Here is a 20340-nt window from a genome sequence, read left to right on the forward strand (position 1 = left end):
TTGGCATTTAAAGAATGCATTTGTCACGTGAAATGAACGACAATGTACTGAATACAGCATTTTGTGTTTGTACAATATAACATATACATACTCATCACATATAAACCACATATGGAATGCACTTCTCGAGATACCACGATTATTTTCCAAATGTGAACATTCATCTATTTAAATAAAGCACCAATCAATTGAATAAATTCTATCTTTTTACCCTGACAAACAATTGCACCAAAAAATAAAAAAGAATTCACAGTTCATGAAAAGAAAATTGACAAAAGAAAGTTTCATTTGTTTGCTATACATTTCTGATATTTTAGGACCAACTAATATTCATGCAGGGACTAGAATGTCAATTGCATATCACTATACATCCTTACTAACAAATTTGCCAATACGGGCCTAGGACAAATAATGTATCTATTTTGAAGAAATTCATTGCAATATATAACAATCCTTATTTCCCCCTAGTGCATGTTCACCAAATATCATCATGGTATCTTGTATGGTTATTGAGATACATGGATTGTAAACTTTGATCTGTCATCTAAATAATAAAAATCACCAATTTAAGAAATACTACAAAGTGAATCATCAATCCTAATTTAGCTTAGTCTTAGTACATGCTAAAATTCTCAACGATATAAGTCAACACACACAATAATATAAAAATAATCAGAACAGAAACATTATTGCCCAAGGGTGCGCTATCCACATGCCTATTATGATAATCTTATGGTCGTCCAAGTGTTTCAAAAATGGCTAGATTAAATCGAGAACGCTATTTTTATTTCGTGCACGATAAAACTCATTTGGGTATGCTGAATTTGTATTCGACAACGCTAAATTTTCATTGGTGCACGCTAAATTTTCATTGGTATGAGTTAAAATTATCGAACATGCTAAGTTCCATTGGTAACGTTAATAATATAGCGCCAGCTAAACTTGGATTCGATAGTGCTGACAAAATCGAGAGCGCTAACAAAAATCGATAGCGCTAACAAAAATTCGATAGCGATAGAAATTTTCTAGGGAGCTAATTATTGCACACAAAGTTAAGGTGTCTCAATCTTTAACCCAGAAATAATATTTGTAAATCTAGGTCATTGTTTGCAGCGCGCGTTTCTGAATGGAGCCGATTTTGAAAGAACTTGGGATGGAATCCCTTCTATCCCATTTTATTAAGGAAGAGGTAAGGGAATGTCGATTTTTTTACTAGTTGTACTTTACGTATCAGGCGTAATTTCGTTTTGGTCACGAGCGAAAGAACTGCGTACAGAAGAAATGTCCGGACATCGGGACAAGATGTACGTTGTTTCTGTTACAGTCACTTGTTACCTATAACATAGAGCTAGAAAGCTCCTAGCTGCGGTTCCGTAGCTCTTTGGTGCGACCTACAATCGAATTTCGCCCTAACAATTTCATTTGAACGTCTTCTTTTTAATTTTGTTGTTGTACGTCGAACATGAGCCGGTCAGAGTCAGTCACGTAAATAATGCGGTCGGCAACATAGGGCTATGATTCCACAGCTAGAAAGCTCCATGCCTATAACAAGTCTTTTATTAACAATCTGAGGTCCGTACCGCCCCTACTACGCATAAAAATAGACTATAGTCCGATTGTTAATAAAAGACTTGTTATAAGAAACAAGTGACTGTGCTTTCTGTGATTTTGAAGCAGACGTGTATAATGCCAATTTTAGTCACGGCGATTCCGATGAGAGTAGAATTATAATCAAAATCTTAAAAATGGTAAACATGGCAATAAAATGAGAACATATAAATTGTTTAAATCGTTTTTGAAAATAGAAACTTACCTGACCGAAATAACAAACTTCAGCCTTCGGAGAATTGTGAGTAAATTTAGGCTTAGTGATCATAATTTAGAAATTGAAAGAGGCAGACAACAACGACCAAAAATTCCTGCGGATGAGCGATTTTGTAAAAAATGTAATACAAATTCAGTTGAGGACGAACAACATTTTATCCTAGATTGTGAATTTCTCAATAAAGAAAGAGGGGAGCTGTTTCAGGAAATAGGAATTAAAAATAAACTAAATAAAACAGATAATTTCATTAAAATAATGACGTGCTTCATACCCCTGGCAAAGTTTCTAAATAAGGCAAAACAGAAATCAGGTATATGATAGCTATCACCTTTACATTGGGAGAATCCTGTAACTATCCTTAATTTGTTTTTCCTATTAAGCTTTTAACATCTTTTATTTTTAATTTTATCTTATAGTCTAGCTACTGTATTTTTTCTTATGATTTGTATTTTATTTACCATACTGCGCCCTCTGATGGCATAGTAGTGTAATAAAGTTATTATTATTATTATTATTATTTTTACCAGATCTTAACTCACCAAAAACAAATAATTTCTTTAATTTAAAAGTATTAACGACTGACATGGGCACGGTTTTTCTGTAGATTTAGACTTGTTTTCAATTTACATTATCAAACAAGGGGTGTCAACAGTCAATGTCATAAAGCTGGCGATGTTATAAATGCCTCATTAATATACATTTTTATAAATCTGAATGAATGGTAGCAATCATATTCAAAATCAAAATGAGGTGCTGTTAACTCGCTCATTGTAATTGATGAGTGGTTTGATTTTCCATGGTGATTTAACCCCTTCCCTCCAAATAAACTTCTACAGATTTGTTGAGTAATCATGACTTTTGGGGTATTTCAATACCAGTATTTCAATAAACAATATTATTGTTCAACTATATTTATTTACCTCACACAGATACATAAATACAACAAGTCATTGTCAATGGCATAGTCCCTGTCATGTTTTTAGTGACTGTCAAACAATGAAAAGCATAGTCAAATCATGTTTAAATATTGGGATAGTATTTAGCATATTAAAACAATGCTTGATCAATAATCAACGTGCACACTGTGGTGCCATCAGACGTGCCTAAAAAACAGTTGATGACATGTTCAAATTTTGCAATTTTATCCACTGACAAGGCTGGAATGGTTGATTTTAACCAGTAACACATGCAAAAACATATAAATACTTCTTGCATTTCTCAAAAGTTTGCCAACTTTCTTTCAGAAGGAAGATTTCAGGACTTGCATCCATTTGAAGGGAGTCAAAAATTCATCATAAAAATTTTATATTCGAAATAAATATATATATGAAATAAAGTCATAAACATCATTCAGTCATGCTCTACTTTAATTTTCAGCTAGTTCACAAAACTAGAAATAAAGAGTACTACTTAGGATGCTGAGATGTTTGATGCAGTTATATTGCAATACATTACGTTTAATACAAAATTTTATTTACAGATAACCCCAGAAATGGTGTCTTCATTGACAGCCGATGACTGGTTAAAGATTGGGGTTACCATCGGAAAAAGATTAAAAATTATTGAGAGGTGTAGAGCTTTTGTAGGTGGGTGATCTTCATTCTTGTCAATCAACTGTGCAAGGACTGTTTACATTGAAACTGGTCTGAATTATGTATTCTTCTCTGACAACTTTGATAATTTTTATCTAGAAAATGAAGAAGAAGGAGAAATTGAAAGAGAAGTTCCAAATATATTTAGAAGACGAGAGTCTGTGTCATGCCGTGCAACAGAAGCAGGTTTGATGGCCAATAAAGCCATTGATAAATTAAAGTGTAGTTTTGAAAGTGGTGTAAAAAGAAAGAAAGGCTTCCGTAAAGGCAGAGACAAAATCATCTCAGCCCCCAAAAAGTTTGCATCTGTGAAAGAAGAGCAGAAGCGTCTCATTGCATTAGCATGTCCAGTAGACACAGATGATGATGATGACTATGATAGAAAAGTGACCGAAGACAAAATATTATTTGATGGAATGATGGTGTTTAAACATGATTTTAGTGAATCTGAAATCAGGGAGGAAATAGTTGAGCAACTGAGGTTGAAATGTAATTCATTTACAGATTTTTCTTGTGTTGTTTCCTCTGATTTTTCCTTCACACGTGTAATTAACCACAAAATACATACTATTGATGGACACCCAAAGCTAGATGATAAAGGTATCACCAAAGTATATCCCACTGGCAGTGTGTATGTGCAACTACAGAAGGATTTCAGGGTTTTCAGTGTAAGGAAATATACCAGTAGTTTTTATAATATATCTCTGTATAGATTAATTTCATGCAGTGTAAATTGTTATGTACCAATTACAATAACAAATACAATGTCATAATGACAATTTGTATTGCCACTGATTTTTCTGTGCATGTGTTTTTTCAGATAAACAGTGATGAGGAAGAACAACCTGATGGGAACAAAAAGATGAATAACGAGCAGATAAATGAGATAGTGGTTAGTGTGTTATATTGGTTTGACATAGTTAATTAATATGTATGCTATTATAAGTTAATAGCATCTAAGATGTAAGAATTCTAAAGTCACTAATTACTTTTGTTCATGTTTATTGGATTTCATCATACATATTTATGTTTGTACCGGTAGAAGCCAGATAGTCAGTCTAAAACATCTACTATCGACCCATCTACATCTGGTTCTTCTACTACTCCTGGTTCGTCTCTTATACCTCTAGCTGGTCCACATACTGATACTTCTGGTACATCTGTTATCCCTTGTGTTTCTGCCATCCCTGGTCCATCTGTCATTCCTGGTCCATCTGCTATGCCTGGTACACCTACTGTACCTGGTGCATCTGCTATACCTGTCATACCTGGTACATCTGCTCTACCTGGTACATCTGCCATACCTGGTACATCTGCTCTACCTGGTACATCTGCTCTACCTGGTACATCTGCTCTATTTGGTACATCTGCTCTACCTGGTACATCTGCTCTAACTTGTACATCTGCCATACCTGGTACATATGCTCTAACTGGTACATCTGCTCTACCTGGTACATCTGCTCTATCTGGTACATCTGCCCTATCTGCCATACCTGGTACATCTGCTCTAACTGGTACATCTGTCATACCTGGTACATCTGCCATGTTTGGTACATCTGTCATACCTGTTACATCTGCCTTACCTGGTACATCTGCCATACCTGGTACATCTGTCATACCTTGTACATCTGCCATACCTGGTACATCTGCCATACCTGGTACATCTGCTCCACCTGGTACATCTGCCATACCTGGTACAACTGCCATACCTGGTACATCTGCCATACCTGGTACATCTGCTCCACCTGGTACATCTGCTATACCTGGTACAACTGCCATACCTGGTACTTCTGATATGCCTGATCCATTTATATCGCAGGTATTTATCTATACTATATTGATATAGTACATAATTTATTTATTGTTAGCCAGTATTTAAGTACATATAAAAACTAATACATGAAAGTATGCATGTATAAAACTAAGTGTCTGATCATGTTGTCCATTTTAGTAGCCTTGGCGATAGAAATTGCTTCCTTGTCCACTTACAATTATCACATGAGAGCCAGCTGTCTACAACTTTTAGAAGAACTATTGTTGGGCTTGACTAACCAATAATCACATAGCTCTTTATTGCTATGTTCACACGGCCATTTTTGCTGGCTCGATAAATGCTGTTATGTGAACGTAGCATATATTGTGATACAATGTGTGTTCATTTCTGCTAAGAAAAATTAGAAATTAAGCCTGTTTTAAAGCTGTAGTTTGTGAGTCAATTTTGGATAAAGCCAGTGGTTGTTACTGGCTACTAGTATATTATTTGCTTGATAACTGGAAGTCAGAAGGTAAATATCCATCTCTTCTTTCTCTCTTCTATCTTAGGAAAAATTGTTGACATTAAATAGTGCATTTCCGGATATGCCAATAATGAAGATCAGGAAATTACTTGAGGATCAACGGGGAGACATGGACAGAGTGGCAAATTTCTTGTTAGATGTGACAAGTAAGTGGATAACCCATAAAAAAAATTCAGGATACCGTAACCTGGCAAACAACATATTGTTAGGTTATAACTTAGGTTGTATTTTCTCTCTGGTCAGTTTGGAAATAATAAATCAAACAACATGTTTATTCATGAGAAGGCCTATAGACCATGTTTATTCATGAGAAGACCTATAGACCATGTTTATTTATGAGAAGGCCTATAGACCATGTTTATTCATGAGAAGGCCTATAGACCATGTTTATTCATGAGAAGGCCTATAGACCATGTTTATTTTGAATTTAGCAACCTAGCTGTGTCTGCTGTAAATTTGAAAGATTATAAACTCCTGTTGAGAGTCAAGTACTTTCGATCTAAACAAGTGAAGTTGCATCTGCCAACATGCTTTAGTTTTGTTTGTGGGTGTTGTATCATTTACTTCTATTTTGTAGCCTCTGGTGAAGTTCCTGATATTGTAGTTTCAGATAATAGTGATGATGATATTGATCACTATGGGACAGTGAATATGAAACTTGCAGGTATGTTTTTTTTGACACACCTATTAAATGCAGTGTTTTATTTGCATGATTCATCAATACTAGTATTTGTTTGTTGAAACATGTTTGATTACTAGGTGTTGATTTCTCTAAACCCTTTCAACTGTTGGGATTTATGAATGTAACAGTGCAACATCTGGTTGGAATACACATATGTATATCATGGATTGTGCCTCTGGTGTCAATGAGTGTACTCATGAATGTAACCTGAATGTAATTGAATTTTATTGAAAGTATGTGATAAGTAACTGTCTTGTCTGCCTTTCTTCATTAGTGGGTTATCTAAACATTCTAAAAATAATTTGCAATGAATTGATAGCTCAAAACTCGGTAGGGAGGATAAGTGAACATGTCAAATTTAGAGCAAGCAGAAATGTCAATATCATGATACTAGTAATACATTTATTTCCAATACATTTATAACATATTTGAGCTTTCTTTAAAATCTAATTTTCAATATTTATCTCAAAATATTGTATCAGCCTTGTTGATGGCCATGTTAGTGTAACACACATTGTAATGGTCACTATCTAAGTTTTGATAGATTGAATGCAGTACATTAGAGTCAACAAAGATCTAAACTAACTGGTGTACATAATACAAAGAAAAAAAATACCTTCTTGATATCACTGATGTTCAACTCCATATGACTTTAACCAGAGTTAGTAATCATTGTTTTAAAATTGAAACAGACATAAACAGATTGCAGTTAATTCTAGAATATGTGATCAATGTACACAAAACAAAAATGAAAACACTCTCTTATGAATTGCCCAGCATAGTGTTATTACACATAATATGTTCCTGCAAATATACTAGCACTATGCCACTGTACAGTGACATTTAACAGTATTGGTACATTATTTTATTTATTTCAGATGACCCAATACAGGCATTATCATTTTACAGGCGAATTCAGAAAGATGACAAAGCTAAATCAACCAAATTTTTGATTGAAAGAGATGATGAGGATATTGATATAAACCTAATAAGCCTATATAAAGGATCCATAAATATGTCATCCCCATTGAAGGTTCGGTTTGTAGGTAGGTTAAGATATCCCATGCACTTTTTACTATATTTCAGTTTCAAAAGGTATTGCAAATTGTGTTGATTGTTTTCATTTCATTTCATTTGTATTTGATATTCACTACATTTTTTGTCTTATATCAATGTTTTTAATAGGTGAATTGGGAGTTGGACTTGGCCCTTTGAGAGAATTGTTTGACATTCTGAGTGATCGATTATCACATGGGTTTCATTTGCCTGATTTATTGACAGGTTAGTTCCACAGTATAGGCACACTGCATAATTAATGATACGTGAAGGGAACAGAAAGTTAATTCTAAGTAATTTACAGACAGGTACAAACAAAGTTCGTAATTGCAATACAAATACAAAATCTTGAAAATGCTTTGGCCATTATTTATATTGGAAAAGGTTTTGGTTCAATTCCATACTCAATTAGATATTCTTTTCAAATGTTTTAATTAATTTTTAAGGCTTGTTTGGGTAAATTTTGAGACTGGGTCTTTATAAGAAACTCACAATGCACTAGCATACAACATACGATACCGATACAACTGGTCAATTTGGTACTGAGGACCTGACTGATAGATAAAGTGAAAAAATTAATTCAACATTTCAACAAAGATAGCAAAAAGCTGATTTTAATCTAAGATTTGTGACTCTGATTCTTGCTGGAAGGGGGACACTATGGTACCAATTTTTCTCAAGATTGAGATTGAACTTTGACCTACTTCTACATGTCTCAGAATCCCAAAAAAATTAGACATAGTGTTTACATGGCCAGATATTTTTATGAAGTTTTCTGAAAAGCCTTTTTAAAGCTTTCTTTGAGATTATAGATTGACAGTTGTACATGTACATGTTGTAATATGTAGATTAATCTGCAATTAGTTTATGGTGTTTCTAAAAGTACTTGTTGTAACATAGCACAATGTCTGTAAGTGTAAGTAAGTAAATCTCTATTGCTATCGTATCCCATTTGAGATCTTGACATGAAATACAATAAAGTCAGATACATGTAATAAAAAAGAAAGAAAAAAACAAATAAAAGGAAATACTAATAATACTGTAAATAAATTAAGTAAATACATATCTCAAAATAAGGAATAGTAAATGAATAATTGTAATACAATGCATAATGTAAATAAATTTAAATTTGTGTGTTTTTGAGGCAGCTGGTACTGAAGTTATTTTTTGATTTTCTGCTCTCTAAGCATAAAGCAAGTATAAATGTGTTTTGAAACGTCTTTAATTATGTGATCGTTTTTATTATTCAATATGTTTATTAATGTCTCTCCATACATTTTATGTTTAGTAAAAAGGCTGGTTCTTTCTTTATCATATAGCTGGCATGTGAAAAGGAAATGTTTCTCATCTTCAATTTCTCCAAGATCACAGACAGGACATATTCTATCAGAGATGGAGATGTTTTTGTATCTGCCTGATTCAATCTGTAAACGGTGGGCACTTATTCTAAATTTAGTCATTGCAGCACGATATAGTGGATGTTTAATTATTTGGAGGCATTTCTCAAAAGAAAAATCAGTTTTTATTTCTCTGTATGTTCTCAATTTGTTTTTGTGATGCACGCCCTTATCATCATCAAACATGCATTCTTTACTTTTTTTCTGGAATTGCATTTTAAGTTTTTCTGTAATGTTTTCAATAACATTATTTCTGTATTTAATTTCTCCATCTTTCCAGATATTACTTTTCACACCAGATACCCAGTTTTGAGTGCCAGAGTCATGCATCTTTATACCTAGCTTGTATGCTTCATATACTAATGTATTTTCAGGCATTTCTTGAACCCTCATCCAATATTTGATCAATTGTTTTATACCCTGTATTGTAAGAGGGTACCTCCCTAATTCAATTAAACATGGCAAGTTTGAGGCTCTGCTGTTCACATTCAATAAAAACTTGCAGAATTTGGTATGGAGTTTTTCCATGGGTGTTGTCAAATTCCAGAGCTGTTTTGTGTGTGCAATAATATCACTATCTTTATGGTGATTTCATTCTCTTTTAGGTGTTAGTAAAACACGCCTTTTTGATGGTCAGGACAACCATCTGGTTCCAACGACTATCTCAGCAGTTCTTGAGAATGAAATTATGAAAGTCACTGGCAGGATGATTGGCCATGGAATTTTAAATGGTTTGCCCATTGTATAGGGTATATCACCAGCGATAACTAGCTATATGATTAATGGTGATTGTGGTACAAATATATGCATCGATGATGTTCCAGACCTGGATGTTCGTGAAATCATAATTGCGGTATGCAACTTATTCTTTTTTGTAAAACAAGATGAATTCCTTTTTTCAGCTTCGCTCTGAACGAAGTTGAGCGGAGCTTGTAGTATTACTGATTGCCGGTTGGCGGCGGCGTCGTCATCAACTTTACATTTTCAACTTCTTCTTAAAAACAAAATGTATAGCTGTGAAAATTTCTAGGAAGGTTCCTTGGGTGGTTCTCTCTCAGATTTATTCATGTAAAAATCTTAAATTCTCAATTTTTGGTGAATATTTTTATTATTTTTGGTAAAAACTGATATTTTCATCTACTTGTTAAAAACCGCAAGTCTGATTGTTTTGATAATATATATATATAGGTACCTCAGGTAGACCTCTCTCAGATTTGTTCATTTTGTGAAGATATATCGTTCTTCAGTTATCTGGTTTTGATAAAAAGTTATATTTTTCGAATTTTTGTTGAAAACAGCAAGTCAGACTGCTTTACTATACATATTGTTCATTTTCTAATGATATCTTCGGTTCTTAAATTGAAATGTTCATTGATAACAGCGGAGCTATCTCAGCCGACAGTTTGCTAGTTTTTGTGAAAAGTTTATATTGATATTATTATGAAAAAATGTCTTGTTGTTACCCTTATTAGATGATTGATGAGGCTGACATGCCAACTAAAGTTATACCTGATGAATTAAGAGTGAGATGTCAACCACTGCTTGATCAGGCATCATTGCCGTTTATGTGTAAAAATAATATAGCATGGATTATTCACAGATTGCTTGTTCACCAGGTATGTATGTTGCCAGTTGTTAGTTGGTTTGTCAGTAAATCAACGATGAATCATTGATCAGTTGTGTGTGTAAAGTATGGATTCAAGTATTATAGTGCCTCTGGGTAGTTATTACTTTTGGTGAGTAAACAGTGCAAGTCATGCATTAAGGTAGCGAGACTATTATTTGTGTTGAAAATTACGATTTTCACATTTATTTATTAATTGATGAAATGCACTATAAACTTTCATGTGATAAAGTCAACATAACATAGAATGTCATGTAAGTTAGTTAAAATGTAGATTTTCTGAAGGGAAGCAAGGCAGCCTCAGTAGTGTTTTCCAAAATCAACAACACAGGTTTAATCTGTGTGCCTATAAGTTTCAAAGATAAACTCAAGACAAAGCAATGTTAGGATGTGTTATCAGTAGCTATCTGACACACAATTCGTGTTTCCAAACATTTGAGTGGTTTTTCTCCGCCCCTATTTGTTTCACAGATTAGTCATTTGCATATGAATGTGTCAGACACAAGGTCACACAGCCACTGAAAAAAAATCATTGATTTTGGTGTTTTCATATGCCGAATTTATCCAATTATAGATATCTCATTCCTTTATTTTTTTTGGTTTCCAATAGCCTTACACATTTGGATGTCCCTACACATGTTAAAACAGACCTTGATGGGAAAACAAATTGATTGTGCCGATAAACAAGCTTGAAAATCTTTGCTGTTACTTCATGGACGTTTTCTAGGAGTTTATGTTTTTCAAAATACAAGGTCTTTAACAAAAAATAACGTACACTTATTGTCGTCGGATTAACACCAAATTCTCACAGCTTTAAGGTGACAGTGAGAGGAACTTGAATGTGTCCAGACAAACTATTTCATCGATTATTTACCAACGAGTTGTGGTTTGAGTTGGGGGCAATGCGACTAAAACAATAATTGAAATTCAGCACACTATTTTTTAAAACGCGTTGCTTGAATAAAACTGACCAGACACATTCAATTTACCAGACTATTGAACAACTAGGAAAAGTGAAAAAAATACTTCTGATCGCCAGCATAAATGCATAATTATTTTTTTTACAGAAAAAGTAATTTTTCACCTTTGGTTGAGTAACGCTTCGTAGAATGCAGATACGGGCATGCAAAATACACTTGTAAAAACCTTGAAGTCTGGCGATTCTAAAAATATATACTTTCCTGGGTCTATTTGTAGTCATTTAGTCACAATTAAAGGATGAAAACAAGTATGCAAATAATAGTCCCGCTACCTTAAGCGAGTATGATGATGGACAGAACCCAAATATGCATGGACTAATAAGCAGATCTGACATTCTTTCTACCAAGTGTTGTATACAAACATTGGTGAAGAAATAAACTTGAAATAAAAAAATGCTACATAATATTCCTAATCTAATCAGCAATACGTTATATTTTTAAGGTAATTGACAGCAGATTGGTTTCCATAAATCAACTAAAAGATGGAATGCAAGAAGTACAGTTAATTACATTTAAAAAAAAACAATTCATCAGCCTTAAAACTGGTATTTCCATCAATTTCTTGTAAAGTTGTAAATACAGATGATATTTTGGCCTTGTTAAAGTATGAAGAAGAAGAACTAGAAATGAAGGGGATCTTTGAGAAGTTTTTAAGAGGTTTGTTCTTCAATTGTTGAGTTTTTTACTCCCATGTGTGTTGTGTCTGTATGTATGTATGTATGTATGTGTGTGTGCATGTATGTGTGTCTGCTGTTCTACTAATATCTCAAGAACCATACACTGGTTTTTGATGAAACTTGGTATATAAATGCCCTGAAATTATGCACAGATTTTATTACTTTGGGGTGAAAATCCCTGCACATTAATTACATAATTTGCATGATAATTAACTAATTTTTAGCTCTCCCATCACTGTTCCACTGATATTTTGAGTACTGATCATCACATTTCAATGAATCTAGAATTATGCAGACACCAATTAGTTTTTGGTAAATATTTATGCATAATAATCATTTAATTTGCATAATTAATAGATTTTCAACTTTCATACTAATTATTCCATCCCAATGCCACATGGTACAATGATGCTCTATACAGAAACCTGATTAGTTTTGGGCTCAAATCTGTTCATATTAATTCTCTAATTAGCAGAATAATTCATAATTTGTTGGTTCTCATCACATTTCAATAAAACTTGGTTACATTGTGTAGACCTTGTTAGTTTTACACTCAAATCATTTCATATTAATTTTCTGATGTGCATAATTAGTTTTTCAGCTTTTCCATCAACATCTCAAGTACAAGTAATTTCAAATTCATTTTTAATGTGCCTCTAATGCTCTCAGCATGTGAGTTTTTTCAAAGATTTCTTTGATTTCATGTACGGCATCATGCAGTTTGGGCCAAATAAAAGCCAAATAATATATATCAAAAATATATCCCAAACTTGATGGTTTGAAATTTTGGAGCTGATAGACAATTCTATGATAAAGTGAGCCAAACATGGTTCAAACCACGACTTTCATATTGGTTGGGATGGCCATACAGATTCAAATGATTGAAAAATAGATTTGTCATGTAACTTGCATGTAATAGTCTTTTTGTCGAACTGTTCACAACCCCATGTTTATTAATGTTGTAATTTACTGACATTGTGTGTATCCTTGTTTGTTGTTGCAGACAAGAATTGCGATTTGAAGCAACTTGTACGATTTTGGACAGGCTGGTCCATGCTACCATTGGATGATTCATTATATGTCAAATTCCATAAAGAACGATTTCCAAAGTCAGCAACATGTCTAAATACATTGACATTGCCAGTTACATCAGATTATGAGCAATTCAAATCGATTATGTTGTTGGCCATAAGAGAGACCAATTTTGGTTTAATTTAACTTAGTGTTGCAAAATTATTCGGGATATTCAATTATTTTCTGTCAGTTACTATCTTGCAGATGTGTCTTAGTCACAAAAAGCTAACAACAATTTCATTTACACATTATTTTTTGTGACTTGAATAAATAATATGGCTGATTAGTTACCATGTTAAAAGTTGTGTTAAATAAAATTGAGATAAATATATTTCACATGTCTTTGTTTTTGTTTGACTGTGTGTATACATACAAGCATGCCTGAAGCTATGAGACTCCTTTCACAGAAAGAAATTAAAAGTTATGTAATACAGAAAATAACAGTACTAGTGATTCTGTTTATAATAAAACATCTGTTAAAAAAAACAAATAAAAACTTTAAAACTACCATACTAGTATATAAATATAAAAGGCATGAAGCTCCAAAAATGAAGAAATACAATACCAGTACTATTTGGGAAATACTGTTCCACTGGTCACGAGAAAAGAAAGACTGCTGAAACACCTAATTACAATACAAAGACCACATGCAAATGTGTTGAAGAGGTCATTATTATGACGATGTATCGTCAAGTGGGGCTAAATCCGAATAAACTTGATTAGTTTCTGATTGAATTCAATGCATATAAATTAACTGAATTTAATTATCTTCACTTTTCACAGATTTCAATGAAACTTGGTATATAGATGTTTTGGGATAATATAGTGTTAATTAGTTTTTGTTTAAAACCCATGTATTATAATGACCATTATTTTTAATATACTATTAAATAGATTTCAATGAAGCTTGGTACATGGATTTAATGGGATAATGCACAGACCTGATTAGTTTTGAGTTGAAATACATGAATATAAACTTAATTGGCATATAAATTAGCCAGTATTAAAATTAATTTTTTAACCAACAGCTCGTCAGATTCAATGAAACTTGATACATGTAGAAGCTTAAGGATAAGCCATATAAATGTTCAGTTTAGGGTTAAATTTTGTCCTTACTAATTACCTAATTTGCATAAATTAACCAATTTAGTGGTGCTCCAAATATTTCGAGTACCTTTCATCAAATTTTATTAAAACTAGGTACATAGGTGCTTTTAGTTAATCCACAGATCTGATTGAAACCATGAATATTAATAATTATTTACCTGTTATTAGTTTCCTGTTTGTTTCTTAATATGTACAACTGTAATGTACTAAGTACTGTTGTAGATAGGGACATGCAAACAGTGCTATAATTCTGACAAGATATACAACCAAAATATTAAGTCATCATATATGGTAATTTTTTCATTAAATATTCATAATTGTTAAACCATGGTAATTGGCAGCCGTTTTCTCTATGAGAAGCACATAAATAATGGGCAAAGACAAATTTTTGGTAAAAATAAATATATTTCAATGATTTCATGCAATAAACACAATGCTTTATGTGTTATGAAAATGTGTTTCTAATATAGTAATAAATACAGTAATCTTTATTCATGCCTCCCAATACCTTCAAAGCTACCTTTGATTTTATATGCACATGAGAAGCACCAAATGCAAAGTATAGAAACCCTAAGGTTGAAAATATTTCCAACAGAAGTTCACTACAGAATGGTGAGCAAATGGTTCTTCACTCTCAAATATATATCTTTTCCATAACAGTCACTGACATCAGTTGGATCAAAATTGTCAGATCATTAATTTGTTCTTCTGTAAGTGGCAGGTCTATTTCCGGTATTGCAATATCTCCCTCATCAAATGTATTTGGCCCTGGTCCGTTTCGATCTACTCCATACATGCATCCATCAGCATCGTGATCAATATTCCAAAATGAAGAAATGCCAGTCTGCTGAGAGTTAGCTGATGACACCATACCTGCAGACCACATCTGATTTGGAGAAAGATTATGTTCAGTACGTAAAGCATGACAGTTCCAACCAGCTGCCCATTCACTCAACATGTTAATTCTGGGTAAATAAACATAGTGTAGAGCATAGACATCAATCTGGGAAGCTGGATCCAAGTCATGGGTTCCTTCCATATCATAAAATAACCAATAAAATGTGTGTACAACATTGGTAAATACGTCCCGTCATAATCTCTCAATTCTTTGGTTGTGTACACTACGGCCAGCAATGTGGCTACCTCTACCAACACCTCTCTCTCTTACCATCATTCGTGCAACTTCAACATTTTCCAGACCTTTGTCTGATCGAACATGTGATGGCATTCCATACTTGTCAATAGATTCTCTGAAAAGATTAGCAACAGTTTCTGCTCTATTGTTGGAAGCACAGCTTAAATAGGTTATCATCCTTGAATACCCATCAATGCCACCATGAATGACTAACCTCCATCGAATAAGTGCATAGTGGCCATCAATGGACTGACTGTAACCATGGCATGTCTGATCCTTTCCCTCTGTATATGTAGCCCTCTGCTTTTGAGAACACCTTTCAGCATAACCAGTCCAGAGTTGGAATAATCGTGCACCAGTTCTTCCATTACATCCTCTAACTCAGCATCTGTAATGTTACTGTATTTCAACTGACATATGCCAAACTCTTGACATCTTCGCCACAGCGTGGTACGACTACAAAGCAACATTTTTGAAATTGTACTCAGGGAAAAACCAATTCCAAACAAGCTTTCTATCTGGGCTTTATCAATATCTAGCCTTGGTCTTCCCCTGTCTCTTTGGTTTGAACTTTCATCCAAAACTACATTAACTGGACCAATTGCATTTTGATTGGCATGTGTCATCTTCTGAAAACTATTTTCCCAGAATTCTACAAAATACAGCAAGCTTCTAGATAAGGTTTCCCATGATGGTAATATATCAGGACTAGATTCAATGGGTAGTCGTTCAATTATTAGATCACAAGTCTCCAGCATGCAATACAACCTATTTAGAATAAAAAATTGAAAACACAATATTTCATTGACAATTGATCTGCTTATAAATGCATAACATACATGTATGTAATCCAGTGATAATTAGTGTATTATTTAATATAAGTTATGTGATATAAGGATCTGTGTCTAAACATCTATTGCGATCATTGGAATTGAAGCAAGTCTACTGTGTTTACAATACAACTCACTGTACCAAGATTGATATCAGTTTGACATACAAACCAAACATGTAGGGAATAGTTCTGACATAATTATTTTGGTTAGTTGATACAACAAAAAAACACATTGTGGTTCCTATGACACACTTTTCAAAAATATAATTGAACTCTGGTGATCTTGCCCTTTATCATAGTTTGTTTCAATATGAATATGCATTTTCATAATTAATTTTGAATACAAACAAGTTTTAGGATTGAAACAGCAGTGGGGAATCAGTCTACAAAATCATGTTGATTGATGTAAATATCTTACAAAAACATTGGTGTCTAATTTAATTAATTATTTTAAGAGACATCATTTCTAGCTTTATTCAAAGTAATTCAAATGCCTCATCTGAGTCTCAGAAAAAAGTGCTGCATTTAGACATGAATAGATTTGTAAAACATGCAAGATAACAGAAAGTCTTAGCTGGCTTTCGCTCAAGTATTTTGTACAAGCGTCTGTCAAAAATTCACTGAGACAAATATGAACTGCCTTATTATATTTATTATGTGACTACTGTATTATTTGAAAAGTAAAAAAAAAAAACCTACAGGAATAACTATCATGTTGCAAGCTCTGCTTTGTATGCAAATCAACTATAATAGTTATAGTGATTGGATTACTAGTACATAGAAAGTATATGGTTAATCGGAGTTGACATAGTATATGACAATGGACAGATGTTGAATTGCCAAGGAATGGTGTCCAGTGGAGAGAAAAGTCAACAGTACTGTCGCCTCCTGAGAATCTATATCTTCAAACACTGCAATTTTGTTTATGAAGTGCGTTCTTAAATCAGTATTATAAAAGCTCTATCATTCTGTTCTAATAGCTGAAACAAATTCCTGTGAATTTTGATTTTCAAAATGTATATACTATACTTATATACAAAAAAATGTTTTGTCGAATGAACTGTAACAGAATATATATATATTTTGAGTACAATTTTCTTTTCAAGATGTGGATGCAACGTTCTGCTTTTTATGTGTTTTTATGTATTGTTTTTGTTTTGATAACTTTGGACTAAACAGATTTTTCGTTGGCTTCAGATCTTGATCAAAATTTTGGCACCCAATTCATAGGAGTGGTTATATCGATTATCTGACATCTTGTTTCTGTTAAAATTTTACTGGTAGATTTTCAAATGTGTATCACTATGGCATTGAAACCTAGTCTAGTATTCCATGAGATTTGGGAGATACATTACCAATGATATTATTACAAGATAAATGATTTGCTTCATTGAGCACATACAACAATGCATATCTCCTACTTGGAACACTGACCTTTGACCTTTGGTAAAATCTGATGATATTTAATTTGTTGTGATCAGCAGAAACAAAGCGACTGTAGTTCCACTTTAATGGATCATATATAGAGAATAACAATTAGCTAATTAAAAACACTGAAATCCTTGAAATGTGATTTGTAATGAAAACGCATAATGATAATGCATGAAACCATCAGCGACAATATTCAAAAAGGTTTTTTTTTCAAAAATAATTTATTTGGTCTTTAAACCAGCCTATGTGTTGGAATTTTAGGAGGTGACTAGATGGAAAAGTCAAAATTCTCAACAAGGACCAATCAGATTTGCAGATCAAGGATGTAATATGGAAAATATGATGATTAAATGTCACTGCAAGATGCATGTGATAACAAAAGTCATCCAATAATTATTCACTGGACCTTTAGTTTAGATATAAACAGCTTTTATTATATAATAGGCATCTATTATCTAAATTGAGTCTGTAAGTTCATGGCTAAGTTGTTTTATAAACCTTTGTGAATCATTATCATCTTTAGTCACCATCTGGAAAATAGATCTGTCTTTTTCTTCCAATAACTGGATTAGTCATACTTTACATCGTACACACATAAATGATATTAGTGTAAGAGTTCTGCACGGTACTGTATCCAAGTGAGGGTACGATAATATACTGTTATTATTACATGAACATCTTCTCTACCTTGAAATATGGTTTTCAACCACCATTGCATCTACTTCTCCTTCATGCGAGTTCATTAACCTCAAGGTTTCGGCGACAGTGGACGACATTTCGTCAAGCAGTCTTTCATCTGCCATGATATTGAAATCGATCGTTTTGATAAAAAGTAGTTTTCCCCGATCTCTTCATTATACTTCCGGGTTAAAGATTGAGACACCTTAACTTTGTGTGCAATATTTAGCTCCCTAGAAAATTTCTATCGCTATCGAATTTTTGTTATCGCTATCGATTTTTGTTAGCGCTCTCGATTTTTTCAGCACTATCGAATCCAAGTTTAGCTGGCGCTATATTATTAACGTTACCAATGGAACTTAGCATGTTCGATAATTTTAACTCATACCAATGAAAATTTAGCGTGCACCAATGAAAATTTAGCGTTGTCAAATACAAATTCAGCATACCCAAATGAGTTTTATCGTGCATGAAATAAAAATAGCGTCCTCGATTTAATCTAGCCATTTTTGAAACACTTGGACGACCATAGGGCGTCGATATGGGACTCATAGCGACGTATACAACGCGTGTAAAATACATTGTTTATTTACATGAAATTCGAACACGCGCTGCGTGGCGACCACCGCGCTTTAACAAAAACCGTGTGCATGCAGGTAAGCTTAATGATAATAATCACGTAGATATACATACATTTGAATGCATGAGTTTGTGCGATTTATTTTCTTCATGCATGAGTTTTGCAATGTAGTTTTGGGTTCACAATAGGTCACGTGATTGTAGTTTGAATGGTAGATCGCGGTATCCACAGCTCCTCGTGAAAACTTCATTTTTTCTCCATTGATTCTAAGTATTTTGTGCTGAAACGTGCCGTATAGTTAGCTAAAAGATGGGAGATAGCATCATGAGTTGGAGATGTCGAATCGGATGTTTTGTTCATCCAAAAAACTGGAGAGACATTCGTCTTGAGTTCTACTGTCCAACAACGAGATGGTCGTATGCAAATGAGCTATCATATTGGTTGACTGTTTGTATCGCGGTGCTTGTCCTGACGGTTGGTGGAGCAAATGTGTTAATATTTGGTATTGATTCTAGCCATAAATGGTTAGAAGAAACTGGGCAATTATGCTTCCGAGAAGACCAATCTAGTTGCATTCGAAATTTTAAATCAGAAAGCCGAAATTCTTTTATGTTCGTTGAACCAATAACAATGGGTTATGCAATTGGGACGTTGACAAGCTGCTTCAAGGTATGCCAATTAGGCAGTGTTATTCTCCGTTCATCTGCTTTGGCTGATTATTTAACACGTGAGTTTAGAAACCCATTTAATACACACTTGTTACATTTAGCTGGTGATATTGAACCCAACCCCGGTCCCCGTGATAATGATGTCATTGAAGCCGTGTCGTCCATGAAGTCAGAACTATTAAACGAAATAAAAAAGACGAAGGAAGACATACAACATGAGTTACAAGACCTGAAATCTAAACAAACAAATTTACGTGAGACGTGTTCAGTGATAAACCAAGAGTTTGTCCAACTTAAAAAATCGTTTGACAAAGTTTAAGTGGACCTTCGTGAACTGAAGGAAAGTAAGCATGCAGTAAATTTAGACTTGGCCTCTATATCTATGAAGCTGGATGAATTATTTGATCGCATAGAAACCGTCGAAAATGATGCAGATAAATCGGGATCGATCTTGCGGAGGGAAAATGTTCGGCTGTACGGAATTGAGGAGATACCGGGCGAATCGTTTGACCAATGCAAGGAGCAAGTATTGGGTATTTTGAACTTATGCATGTGAACAAAAAGCAGTGGGTACCTCGTGATATAGTTACAGCACATCGAGCACCAGGTAGGAGAACAAATAGTGCGCGTCCTGTTATAGTAAAGTTTCACCACTGGGACGATGAAATGATTGCGTTGGCGGCCAGATCGGAACTTACAAAGCGA

General features: G+C 33.7%; 2 protein-coding genes across 2 annotated transcripts; one reads left to right on the forward strand and one right to left on the reverse strand.

Moving 5' to 3' along the window:
* Nucleotides 1-9499: 9499 nt before the first annotated feature.
* LOC146725333 (uncharacterized) lies at nucleotides 9500-12021 on the forward strand. Its single transcript, XM_085496422.1, has 3 exons — nucleotides 9500-9702; nucleotides 10322-10465; nucleotides 11896-12021. Exons 1-3 carry the CDS (start codon nucleotides 9625-9627, stop codon nucleotides 12019-12021), a joined length of 348 nt encoding a protein of 115 aa, XP_085352548.1. The 5' UTR covers nucleotides 9500-9624.
* A 3380-nt stretch (nucleotides 12022-15401) lies between these two features.
* Nucleotides 15402-18577, reverse strand: LOC146725334 (uncharacterized). The gene is made up of 3 exons (XM_085496423.1): nucleotides 18397-18577; nucleotides 15661-16214; nucleotides 15402-15559 (listed from the first exon to the last, which is right to left on the reverse strand). The coding sequence occupies exons 1-3, from the start codon at nucleotides 18510-18512 to the stop codon at nucleotides 15402-15404; spliced, it is 828 nt and encodes a 275-aa protein (XP_085352549.1). The 5' UTR covers nucleotides 18513-18577.
* Nucleotides 18578-20340: the final 1763 nt, after the last annotated feature.

Source organism: Saccoglossus kowalevskii, unplaced genomic scaffold, assembly GCF_978046115.1.
Source record: "Saccoglossus kowalevskii unplaced genomic scaffold, keSacKowa6.1 SCAFFOLD_393, whole genome shotgun sequence".
Classification (NCBI taxonomy): Eukaryota; Metazoa; Hemichordata; class Enteropneusta; family Harrimaniidae; genus Saccoglossus; species Saccoglossus kowalevskii.

Bases quoted from the DNA above. Each gene is read 5' to 3' on its own strand.
- LOC146725333 (XM_085496422.1), top strand. From the start codon at position 9,625: ATGATTAATGGTGATTGTGGTACAAATATATGCATCGATGATGTTCCA. The intron at 9,703-10,321 runs GTATGCAACTTA...TACCCTTATTAG, and splicing joins TTCGTGAAATCATAATTGCG to ATGATTGATGAGGCTGACAT. The intron at 10,466-11,895 runs GTATGTATGTTG...TATATTTTTAAG, and splicing joins ACAGATTGCTTGTTCACCAG to GTAATTGACAGCAGATTGGT.
- LOC146725334 (XM_085496423.1), bottom strand. From the start codon at position 18,512: ATGGCAGATGAAAGACTGCTTGACGAAATGTCGTCCACTGTCGCCGAA. The intron at 16,215-18,396 runs GTAGAGAAGATG...TATTCTAAATAG, and splicing joins GTTGAAAACCATATTTCAAG to GTTGTATTGCATGCTGGAGA. The intron at 15,560-15,660 runs GTTAGTCATTCA...ATCTTTTCAGAG, and splicing joins TATGCACTTATTCGATGGAG to AATCTATTGACAAGTATGGA.